This window comes from Ixodes scapularis, unplaced genomic scaffold (genome assembly GCF_016920785.2).
Source record: "Ixodes scapularis isolate PalLabHiFi unplaced genomic scaffold, ASM1692078v2 PGA_scaffold5__190_contigs__length_132052651, whole genome shotgun sequence".
In the NCBI taxonomy this organism is placed as follows: Eukaryota; Metazoa; Arthropoda; class Arachnida; order Ixodida; family Ixodidae; genus Ixodes; species Ixodes scapularis.
The window spans coordinates 75,157,466-75,170,480 of NW_024609880.1; the positions used below are offsets into that span (position 1 = coordinate 75,157,466).

General features: G+C 44.3%; 1 protein-coding gene across 1 annotated transcript; it reads left to right on the forward strand.

The window, feature by feature from the left end:
* On the forward strand, positions 1 to 12,915 carry LOC121838054. The gene is made up of 3 exons (XM_042294041.1): positions 1 to 134; positions 11,135 to 11,340; positions 12,042 to 12,915. Exons 1-3 carry the CDS (start codon positions 102 to 104, stop codon positions 12,184 to 12,186), a joined length of 384 nt encoding a protein of 127 aa, XP_042149975.1. The 5' UTR covers positions 1 to 101; the 3' UTR covers positions 12,187 to 12,915.
* The last annotated feature ends 100 nt before the right edge of the window (positions 12,916 to 13,015 follow it).

Here is a 13,015-nt window from a genome sequence, read left to right on the forward strand (position 1 = left end):
CGAATTGGTTCGTTGAAAGATCGATAAGCGCATCAGGAATGGAATAAATGTCATAACTATACTCTAGTAGACGAAAGTTCCTTGCTTTTACCCAGCGGCCCATGCAGGCTGAACGTTACATCGAACCTGCGTTGGTGAGTTGAAACTCTTGTGTTGCTTTATACATAATAAAATCATAGTTGTACCGAGCGAAGGGGTGTAATTAATTTTTTTTCTCTGCTGTTATGAAATTCCTGTGACGTTGCCGGTTGCTGCGTCGTTCTCATGCCGTGTATTTTTGACCGCTCGTATGTGTCGAATCTGGGCTGCTGTTTTCAATTCGCGAAATAGTTCATTTGAAGTGTTATGCTTTTTTGACGAATGCATTATTTTGTAGCTAACACTTGGCAAAGTCAACAATCCCTACAAAAATTTAACTGTATAAATCGAACTCTAATTCCCTCCTTTTCCCTAGAGCATTCAAGTGCAGAAAAAAACTATTTAGAATTTACTAAGCTTGGCGAATTCGCGAAACTAATTGCGGAACGAAGCTAGAACGTGCTTTTCAGGCAACGAGGTATTTATCGTTTCAGTGTCTGGGGCATGTAATGTTCAGACACTTAACTAGGGCATGCAATGCAAATGAAGCACCTTGTAAGGGCAAATACCAACACAGTTTTTTTTTTCTTTTTCTTCGCTAAGCACTTTAGCCGCTTTTTGCTGACAAGGCCAGCAACATTGATTAGTATCAAACTGCAATTCACAAGGAAAACACGTTTTTTTTTTTTACATGTGAAGTTACATATTTTTTCTGCTTTGATATAGTGAATGTTTGTTCGAGCTCTTTAGTTGTCTTGCGTGAATGAATGAGGTGAAGCTGGACAGCATTTGACACCTTTACTTAAGTAGACAGTTCTGATGCTTAGAAAAAGTATCGCGCCAGTAATATCAAATGCGTTTGTATAGGTCACAATATAAGATTTTAAATGTGCCATTGTGAGTTTCAAAGCAAGAAATTCCTTTCATGAAAAATGCATAGAGTTCGACAATTTTTTCACACAGTGTCTTAGCTTAAAACTCGATGAGAGGATGTCTTGCACTTCTTATCTATGTGACGTCGTGCCCAAACCGGCTTTCTTGACAGGCGTGCCATGCATTGAGATGGGTGGTACATGTAATTACAGGTTGCTACCTTTTGTTTCCAGAGCGTGGTTTAGACATTCTTGTTGTGCTCACTGGCATGCGTGTTCTCGCGCTCTTCTGCGTCATGCCGGTCGTCCCAGCATCTGACACGAGGTGCCGTTTCGGTGGTTGCCTAATGAAAGTCTGCTACTGACATTTAAAGGTACTATTATAGTGAGGGTGTACATCGTAAGAGGTTTGTTTGATTCGCCTGAAGTGGCTGAACTAGTTCAGCAGTGCAGGAACTGGCGCATTCGATTCACCCTGAAGTTGCACAGCCGCTACACTGGCACATTCGATTCATCCCAGTTCTAAACGAGTTCAGACCCAGTTCCTCAAAAGCTTGCATTAGCTCCAGAGTCAGTTCAGCGTCTTTGCAGAAGCAGACAACAAGAGCAGATGACACTCCTCGCCCATCTCTGCTTGTGGTGCCATTTCTCGGAGCTCTTGCTCAAATGTCTGCAATGTTTAACAATAACGCCCAGTGAGAGGTTACATTTCCTTTCACTTATGAAAATAATGCACCCATGGTAGACACAGAATCAAGATCCTAACCTAGGGTAGGAATGTGCTCAATTATGATATTCTGAAAGCGTTTTCTGCACCTGCTTGCACAGGTTTCGCTCCCTGTGGTAAGCGTTGAAACATTGACTCGTGTAAATTGTTTCTTTTTGATGCTATGTGGTGCTATGTTCATATTCTTCTTAAAAGACACAGGAAAAGTATCACACTCTTGATATCCCCCACCTTGAGTAGCTCTTGGATGCAGACTGACGATCCCGATACATTGCAGAGGTCTGGGATTTAATACAAGGGCACTTGCATGCCCCATAGCTGAGCATAATACCGCATGATTTGTCCGCTGGTATTTGTGGACGCCCACTAGTGGGCCTGGGAAAAAACGCAGAGAATCGGCATTGGCATGCTAGTTCCACGCCAATCTTTCTTGAGAATCAGAATAAATGCTTCAACTTGACACCAAAGTGACGGTTGATAACTGTTTTGGCCAAAACGCTCTCGTCAGGCCTTAGTCTTCGAAGTGACCGCTCCTGACTGCGCACGGCCGCCAGTAACTCCAGACGTGAAATCATCCTGATGCTGCGCATCTATCATCTAAATGCCAAATTCTAGAGACTTGGCCTGAACTTACTATTGTTAAATAAATGTGAAGGAATCTGGACAAACACATTTCATACATAATACTTTTTAGCAGACTATAGTAAGGAAACATCCACAGAAAAAACTTCGTTTTTATACATTAAAACTAAGAAAATGCGAATGGTCTCATCAAACTGCGAATAATTACATGTAGCATACAACATGGTGCGGTGAAACAAGAGCTAACAGATGCAGACGACACCCTGTGCTTCCGCTCCGAAAACCGATCACAGCGCCAGTCCTAACGCGGCGGCTGCTCTGGTTCTGCGCCCTCATGGCAAAACAATGTTCATTTTGGGCAGACGCGTTTTGTCAGGCATGATACGCAGTCTTTACCGTTCTATAACTAAGTGGTTCAAGGAGGGTGACATGTTTTTCTAGCAGCATAATGATAAATAAAGAGTTTGAGCAAAGGGGTAGTGCTTAAAATGGCACAAAAAGAGGAGCACAAGCATTATTAACATTCATATTCACCACGAATTATACCCTCCTCATGTGGCACCATTCGGGAACAAATGTATTTCTATAAGTATCTGCATTCCGGAATACTTTTTTTGCCGTTTTGCAGAAGTATCTCAGGGATATCCCGTTACATGAAAGGCAAATTTATCTCAGTACCTGTATTTTGGGCCTCAAAAAGGAAGTATCGCAGTATTTGTATTCCCAAATACTTTTTGTAGTACCTCTGCCCAGCCCTGTCACATGCACACCTACATAATAGCTGCAGTTAATTTTTGCAATTTTGCTGCAAGGTTTTATTGTCAGATCAACATGTACCATATCCCAGATGTTTAATTTCTTAATACCCTGCTCATTAGGTAAGTCTTCTCCTAGTACGAAAGTGTGTTGCAGGGAAGCAAACCTGACAAAACTGCTGTTTACACTACGAGTGTCTTCTCCAGAGTGCACCAAAGCCTATCGAGAAGTGCACTCACTAAAGCTAGTGTGGCCACCTCAACAAACTTAAAGTAATCAGGACTATTAGGGAACTTAAGTGTACTGTCCCTGTTCGATACGAAGGTAAAATCAAATAGTGTGTTAGTCCAATCAAGTCTGTATTTTTGAGAACAGGCATCATCCTACCATAATGATCCAGCAAGGTACTAAGCTCCGAGTAATTCTCAAATAGCGAGCAAAAGTCGAGCTTTTCGTGCAGTGTTGGCACAAATTCATCAGAGTATTTTGGTTAATTTTAACGGCATATAGCAGGTTGAGGCCTTTGGCGCAGCAGTCGCATCAGTGAGCCTTCCAAGAAGTGTGAAGTTTAATATGCTAACTGTTTCAATTATCAGTCTCTTTGACACATCTGCTTTGCTTCAATGTAACCTGTTCTGCAGCATTATCTTGAACGAATGTTGCCGCCGGTGTTTTTGCAACAAGAATAGCATGAATGAAATGGATGCAAAAAGTTTATTTCAACAAAACAAGACCTACCACAAGCACAAAATAAGAAATGAACTAAATGCAAGTTAAAAAGAAAAAGGAGCATTAACAAAAAGAAAAAAGAAGCTTGTTGATCCATGGGCATGAGTGCCTATCTTGTAGAAGGAAGTTGTTTTCACAACTTCCTAACAGAAGACATTTCTCTATCCACCACCTGAGAGCATGCACTCTCTAGCAGTCTGGCTGCTCCAAAAGACCTAAATTAAAGAAAAGAAAGACATTAAAAGCAGCATACACCAAAGCATAAAAATTAAAATTACTAAGCTGTTTTTGTCTTGCCCTCCATAGGAATAAGCAGCTGTACATAGTACTTTTCTTATGCTAAATATAAGTGAAAAAAGAGGGTATTTGAAATGGAAAGGGCACACTGTTGCAGATGAAAAGGTGTGACCTGATAACCAGTTGCAAATTATTTCATTAAACTTGTGTCCCAACATTTACCGCGGTGTTGCGAGGAATCAGCTGACGCTGACAAGGTTTGACCAGAGGAAAATTGGTGACTCCCTCGCCGGAGGGAGGAGGCAGTGGATGATGCTTTTAGTTTTTGTTAATGTTTTAGGCTAGGTGGTGGAAGCTGCCACCCATTATAAAGGGTACAGCTGTTATTATCCACCTATTAGTCTCGAGAGCAAGTTTTTTTTTTTTACAACAATTGTTATTGAAATTGTTGGCCACGATGAGTGTTTGAACAGAATTGTAATAATAATTTGCAACTAATTACAGGGTCACATGCCTTTTTAGATATATCAGTCAGTTTTTTTCATATCAAACTCTAATAATGAAAAGTAAGAAATATGCAGGTGGAAACATAACAAAGGTAAAGAATAACAACAATAAACATAACAAGGGTAAATCATACCTGCCAAGTTACCCATATTACCCGGGAGACTCACGAATTTTGACCAATTTGTACAATTGCCAGAAAAATCTCCCAAAAAACTCAAATTCCCCCCCTTCCCTCCTCGCACTTAAAAAAGTAGTTTTTGCCGTCGTAACGAACGGCTGCTACGATAGCGAGGCGCAGCAGTCCTTCGCTAGCATGAGCAGTGCAATATAAATATAATGAAGTTGTCTTCATTTACATTTGTTGCCAATGTCTCTTTTTAAAAAACCTTCCCCCCCCCCCCGCTTAGAAATTCTCCCGGATTTGGTTTTTCCGAACTTGGCGGGTATGGTAAATAACGTTCAAGGTCTTGAAAGTCATTTAGGATAACCTCTGCCTATTCTTCTGCATCCTAGTGACAATACTTCCTCGATTGCATGAAAACTGTATGCCACAATTAGGTTTTCTGGCTAGACACTCCTCGTGAAAGAGGGATGGACAACCTGCACATTGAATAATGCCAACAGCACCAGCACAAAGCAGAGGCTACCTGCACAAGCAATGAACAGCATAAGCGAAGTCTTTTGGTCGCACTTGAGAAACTATAAAATTTATTATGGGAAAGTCTCGTCATTCCCTTTAGAATACAGTTTAGTAAATGGGTCCTCATTGACTGTTGTCAGAAGCTTACAGAGGTAAGGTCTTTGCCGGATTCTATGTATTGCATGTTAGCTACTGTGAATAAGCCACAATACAGAGCGCCGCCTTGACTTTGTGAGCCGCCTTGGTGGCTCCGAGGCGAGACCGCTGGCCTACGGATCCCCATGTGGCGGATTCGAATCCCGGCCGAGGTGCCCGCAATCTGACGGAGGCTTATTGTGGAGGAGGCGCCGTGTAACCGAGCTTTCGGTTGCACGTCAAAAGATCTCCAGGTGGTCCAAATTAATCCTCAGTCCTCCGCTGGGGCGTGCCAGATGCCCGTCGTTGGTATGGCACTTAAAACCCCCAAATTTAGCTTTGACTTGGCCTCGACTTTGTGCAGGTTTTATAGTGGCCAATTGTAACTTCAGAATGCTGCACAGTTGCTTGACAAAATCAGGAGGAACATCGTCAATATAACCATACGCAAAGACAGAGTTTGGAGGTGACCCAATGTTTGATACTGAGAGCCAATGCAGTGACGTGATCGCTCAGTCGTTTTAGAGCAGCTCTTGGAGCAGCCAAAAGAACTTTTGGAGCACAAGCGCAGATTCCATTTTCATTCACAGCACTGCAAATATTATATTAAGATTCATGTGTTGACCTGTCCAACTAGGCAGAGTCTAGTTTGCCTTCTCACTTATGTGCAACCTTTTGTTATCATCGATTGCACAGCAGGATTGATTTCCTCAAGCGCAAAACTAGCAGTTTACCTGCATGCAGACGCACCAGACATGGTGACAAGAAGATGACAGATGAAGGACAGCATGAATTGTGGTGAATTGTAAATTTAGGTATGGAATCCCAGTGAAATAATGCTAGAATACAATAATTTTGAGTGCCTAAATTTGTTTCCTTCAAGTTCTAGAGGTTGTAATGAAACTGCAGTTCTTAATACAGAAAAAAAAAAAGCACTTGTCATTTGATTATGAAACATCAGTTATATTTTATACCTAGAACTTCATAAAAAAAAAAAAAAAAAGACCGCATCTTCACGTGGTGAATGATGTTGATTGGGGCAAAGCTCTCGGTGGTGCTGATGATACTGATTTTGTTCATAGGTAGTGCTGGGCTTTGGGTTGCATTGTTATAGAATGTGTGGTATGGAACGTGGTTATATACGCATTTGAGCATTTGACAGCAGCGCCCTCTCCTGTATAGACGTTGAGCAGCTACATGCAACGTTTCATCCATGACATCCCCAGCTCTTGAGTTACTACCACATCTCAGAGCTCCCTACTCGTCCCGCAGTCGTGGCCGAATGGTTAAGGCGATGGACTAGAAATCCATTGGGGTCTCCCTGCACAGGTTTGAATCCTGTTGACTGCACAAACATTATTTCTTTTTTTTTTTTTAAGAAGACATTGGATGGCAATCGATGTGAGCACGGACGCCGGACAAGGCTAGACCCTAAGGAGTTTTGCCCCTAAAATTGGCCTGTAAATGATAAATATGCCTTCTTATAAATAACTCCGCCGAACTCGTTAAGGTTCTTCTCAAGCTTGCATTCCCTACTTCTGGTAATTTAGCTGCTAATTCACTCACACCTAGATAAGAGTGACAACTAAACAAAAAAGTTGGCATAAAACATTAACTTAAAGAAGAGTCCACATAAATATATTTGCAATACTGAAGTATCCTAGCTAAATCTAGAATTGGAAAAAGATACCTCCACAATACTGCAGTCAGTCTATCATACATACAAGCCAAATTTTATTCAAAAATCGTCCAGTCTCGCTCTGGAGGCATGCTTTCCCCTTAGCACACAGGTGCGCTGCAGCGAAGCAAGACACAAAATCGCGATGCCTACTCCGCGGTTGTCGCTTCACTGCAGTATACCAGTGAGCGGTGAGAAGCACACTCCACGAAACTAACCCGCCAGAACAGAACGCGAAAATTATTGCGGAACTTCCAATTGTTAGAAATAGTCTCAAATAAAATATATTCTAGAAAATAAATGAGGTCTTGACAACTAAGCTTTTGGCAATTAAAAAAACACTGGGTTTAATAGAGTCGAAAGTACAAATTTAGGCCATAGTTCCCAAATTTACAAATTTGGGAACTATGGTGGTTGCATACCACCATCGCAAAATGCTCTTGCTCAGAGTCTTGCAGGTAGACTGCTGTATAGTTCTTCTCTCGCCTGGCTGGCAGATGCCACATCCGGTCCGACGCCAGCCAGTTGCATCTTCATAGCGCTGGAATCCACGTTTGAGACCCCTCATGCCGAGGAGTCGGTGTTAACACATGCCTTTAAGAACACAACATTCGTGCCCTCTGAGCTTCGTAGGCGACTTCAGGGATGCGCCCGGCAAAATAGAAGAAAAAGGGCAAAACACAATGGCACTCGCTTACACGAGTAATGTCTGTGTTTGATGCGAAATCAGACCGAGTTAGTATGTTATATGACGTAATATTCTAAAGATCTGCAAACTCGCACAATCCTATCGTTCCGGCCAAATTGCAAGTTGTTAAAATTAAGTTTTGGCGCAATGTTGGCCCGAGTTCCTCAGATTTTGGTCAAATGTAGCACTTTGGCACAAGTATCACATCACTGCCAATGGTCTGGAACTTTTGTATGCAATAGCTGAATGAAAGCATCTCTCACCTGTTTGAATTTTAGTCCCTCAGCTAACAGAACAGCTTGAAAACCACCCCAATGTGGAAATGTTTTACGTGTTAAGTACTGCACAATATTCATAACACTATCAGACAGAGAAACTGTTGGATCTTACACATGCCCATTCTTTTTCAGTAAGTGAATAACTTTTGTAGAGAGGAATTAACTCTGCCCCTATCATACTAAGGTGAAGTGCCTTGTTGTGAAACATTTTAGAAAGTGCATGCTTTCTTATAACTGTCACATTTTGTGGTCTGCCTCCTGCGTTTGATAAAACTAATGCACAGTTTTTCGGAAAAAGTTGCCCCACCGATTGTTGTCTATTAGCTGCTGCTGAGATACATCCTCTTGAGCTGCACAGGGAGCAACAGACTATGGCAAGAGCTGCATCTGGTTGCTAGGGAAGGTTGTAAGACTGCTAAGGAACGCCTGAATATCGATAAATTTTTCATTTAGCTCTCGTTCATCGCATTGGGCAGAGGAGTTAGCTGTTGGTTTAACTAGATGAACTCAACCATGGAGTACTTAAATTTATCAGATTGAACTAGTAAACATGTCTGACTTTTTTTTTTTTTTTTTATAATACATGCAACAGTTTTTTGGTCCAGTCTTCAAATGCTGCTAGATAGGTTGGATAGTTGCTAAACTTGGCCTGAAGGAAAATGGTTCTGCAGCAGGGCTGTGGCAGGATGCTTGCCTCCAGTGGCCCTGCTCTTTGTCGCACATGCTGGGCTGTCCTCCCCCAAGCCAGAAAATGGATTATCAGACACATACAAAGAACAGGTCTCCTCCATCCCAAGCAATGGTGGAGGATGCAATAGTGGCAGTATGGTTTAGTGCCTTACACAGCCTGCAAGACCCTTGTTTCGTGCTCAATGTACTTCACCCACGCTGCTTCCCTCCTCCCACCGTGCTTTGGAAAGGGCACACTACCTTGGTTTCAGTCACTTCAAAGGCCACCCACTTACCAGCGTCTACAGAAGCTGTGCTGCCCGAGGAAGTGACTTTTAGGCACTTCTCTGCACTAGCTTTCCCACCCGAAGCATTGCCAGTGGCACCGGCTGCTTGCTCCCATGCCTTTACAGGAGCTGTGCTCCCCAAATAAGAGGCTTTTGGGCACTCCTCTACACTAGCTTCATGCTCACCGTTCTCTGCAAAAGCTGAGACTTCCAAGAAAGTGGTTTTAGGCATTCTGCACTAGCTTTTCTACCCAAAGCATCGACAGCGACTTTTCGGCACTCCTCTGCACTAGCTCCACACTCATCGTTCCCTCCAAAAGCTGTGCTTCCAAAAGGAGTGGTTTTCGGGCACTCCTCCGCACTATAGTCCGTTTCACCTTCAGTCCGAGCGCAGTGGACGCTATAGGAGCCATCAAAGCCAATCCAGCGTTGAGAGGGTGGCATGTGACCTTGAGCTCCAGGTGTTGCTCTGCCCAACAGGCAGGTCACGCGATTTTCTCCTGGCGCTGGATCGGCTGGAATGGCTTGTGGAGTCCACTGCGCTCGGAACGAAGGTGGAACGGAGTATAGCTTTTCCACTCAAAGAAGCTGTGCTCCTTGAAGATGTGGCTTTCAGACACACTTCTGCACTAGCAAGAGGCATGCTCTCCCAGGTTTGCCCTACCTGACAATCCTTGCTGTGGACTCAAACACCACCAACCAGCCTGAACCCAGCACCATGGCTCTACTTCACTGGCACATCAGAAGGCTTGCCTCCTCTGTGCCTCCGCTCAGTCTTTCCATATGTGACAACTGGTTGGCTTCTGTCCAGAACGACCTCAGAGGCCATGCAGGCACCTGTTACAGGACAGCCTGCAGATTTTGACATCTCTGCCCTGCTCTGACATCTCTGCACCTGATCAGCAGCTGCTTCACAAGGTGCACAGGTACTCTCAGGGGAGGAAGACATAGCCAAGAGGCCACCCAGTACTTTTTTCTCTCCGATGAGCTATACATGGCTTGCATTTTTGTAGCATCAGCAGTCATTACTCCGTACCATGCTCCTACCTTCTGCAGCATAAATTTCACACCTTCAAACTTGTACTTCTTGGCCAGAACAAGTAGGAATGACACTGCGTGCACTTATAACTGCCAGTCCTCTGAGAGGAATGGCCAGAAGAGGTTTCGAAAGAAATCAACACTTTTGTATGATAACAGCCTACCACTTTGTTGTTAGGTTGGTGCAAAATTATACTCTACCTCAGAAGTTGTAGGTACTATTTGGAAAGCCAAGGACGTTGGCACATGGGTTTTGAAAGAGCCTAGATTTTCCTGAGCCCTCAACAAACAAACCAGTGCTCAGATCAATGCATTTGTCCCTGTGTGTTTCCCAAAGCTGTACGAAACATCCGAGACGAAGTATGGTTAAGAGGTCAAAGGAACCATTTTCCAGCTCCAGTAACAATATGACATGCAGATGCACACATTCTGTGTGCAGTTAATACCAGCGGAACCAATGATATCGAAATCAGAGTTGAAAAATGGTTCTCTAAAACTCTGTTGTCTTCTAAGAACGATGAAAAAGACATTGTTCTCAAAAACAATATGAAGCTTTGCATCGTCTGCTTATGCACCTCGCTAGGTAAGAATACACCTCGCAGTATTTCTCCAGAGTTAACCTAGCACCGTTTAGCGATGCAAATTTAGTAAGACCAGGTTTGGAGAATGTACTTGAGGTAGGGAGTTGTAGTTTCCTTGCAAAGTACTAAAAACAAATACTTCAAGTTCTCGTGAACACTGAGTATAAGGGTGATTGTAATTTTCATTCACCCTCAAAAACAAAAATTTTTGAAAGAAATTTTTTTTTTTTAGGTTTATGTGCTAAACGCAACGGAGGGCACAGGAATGTTTAGACCACCGGGGGGATTTTTTGTTGTGCAACCGAAAGCTCACATTACCCACGGTGCCTTTTCTGCAATAAGCCTCCTTCACGTTGTAAACACCTCAGTCAACATTTTTTCTTAAGTACCTTGCAAGTGAATATGCACAGGCGCCCACTTGTACGGCTACTACTGTAGCCATCCTTGCGATCGATGTCTATATTTGTGCTCATCGGCACAGACGCCATACCTTGCTGCCGATCTGGCTTGGGTGGATACCGTTGCAATAGTGGGTGCTACTAAGGTGATGGTGTTTTTTTTTTTGCTCGCCAGAGAACACCATCATTTATAAAGTGCTTATATAAGAACCGGTGCGGCGTATCGAAATAAAAGGGCTTTTTCTTCTTTTTAGGTGTGGTCACGAGCTGGGCTGCTGTTACTTGGCCGTCGTCCGTTCCTAACGTGGTGTCAGAAGCTGGCTAACACCGTCACTATGGCGGAAGGTGACCTCCATATCCAAGTGGTTTGCGTCGGAGCGTCGGGACTTCATCCTTTAGCACCATTCACTTTCACCAGCCCGGCGGAATGGCCGACTTGGATTGCAACGAGGACAGTCAGGTATGGATCAGAGTTCTTTGCAAACAAGTCTTTCACGGTATGCACCATGCACTCTACTTCACCGTTACTCTGGGGGTATCACGGGCTGCTGTTTCTTCGTCATCGTCCATTCCGAACGTTCCAGCTAAAAGGATGTGACTATGTTCTGATTGTAGACTACTATACTCTGTTTCATTTTGTGTTGTACCGTAGGAAAGGCTACAAGCACGAGCTCCTTGCTCTAGGGCACATCTCGGCGGCACAAGCTCTCGTGCATCAAGGGCAGCTGCCAACGCTAATAGCTCGCACTTCTAGCCTTTGCTGTGGTACAGCATAAGGTGAAACAGAGTATACTCAATGTTTCCTGAGGTCATCTCTCTCGGATCTACATCTGCGCAAGCAGCCATCTCAGCTGTCAAGAGTTGCATGGCTTGCTATGGAATCCCGAACGTCGTGCGGACAGATATTGGACCGCAGTTTGCATCTCACGAGTTTGCAGACTTTGCTCAGGCGCAGATTTCGCCACGAGGCTAGGAGCCAGCGATACGCCTAGAATAACGGCAAATTAGAACGCATGGTGCGTATCGTGAAGAACTTGTTTGCAAAGAGCACCGATCAACACCTGGCTCTCCTATTGTACCGAGACACACCCGGTGTCAATGGTGTTTCTCCTGCCCAGTTGTTAATGGGAAGAAAACTAACTTGACTTCCTGGTCTACCAGAACGACTTCAGCCATCACTGCCAAGCCATCAGAACTTCAAGGCAAGAGATGCCGCAAACACGTCACAACAGGCAAACAACCACAATCGCCGGCATACTTCAAGTCCTCCGACCCCCTTGAAGTTGGGGGAGGACGTGTGGGTTAAGGACGTCAATTGCCGAGGCAGTATCCTCAGCCCCGCTCAGTGACCACAGTCATATGTGGTGGAAACGCCCAGGGGAACTCTGCAGTGAAACCGTCAGCATCTAATCCCCTTCTCAAAAAAACAGTCAACAGAGGAACTGCCAGCCAGTGAACAAAATCCAGGACCAAGTTTACAGCAGTCTAGGCCTGGTGAGGGTCAACCAGCATCATCGCCAGAGCCTCAGCAAGTAGGGCTTCGGCTGAGACGCACACTTTGCGGTCGTGTGATTGGACTGCCAAGGCGACTGACTTATAGATCTTAAGGGGAGATGTAGTGGGCAATACTAAGGTAATGGTGTTTATCTTATTGCTCGCCAGAGGACACCATCATTTATGGAGCGCTTATAGAAGGAGCGGCGCGTGGAAATAAAAAGGGCTTTCTTTTTTTGGTTGTGGTCACGAGCTGGGCTGCTGTCACTTGGCTGTCGTCCGTTCCGAGCAGTCGCGACCGATCCACTGCTACTCGTTGGCCAAGCCGCCGAGGAACTCGAACCCCTCTTTGCGACAAAACTCACGCTGCAGGAAGCTTAGCTCCCGGTAGTAGTCATTCATAACCTGCATCTCGGCAGCGTGACTAGATTTGTTGATGCACACGCTAGCACTAACGCTGGTGTTGTTAGTGCCGACGTGCACGATGGCAACGTCAAAATCGGCAAGCCTGTCAGACCGCGAAAACAAGTTCTCAATCCTAATCCCACTAGATGCGGCGACCTCAATAGCCCTCCGGTCAATCCACGAGAAGTACTGGTTCGAGTAAGGATCACCGGCTACCAAAATACGAAGCACGTTGG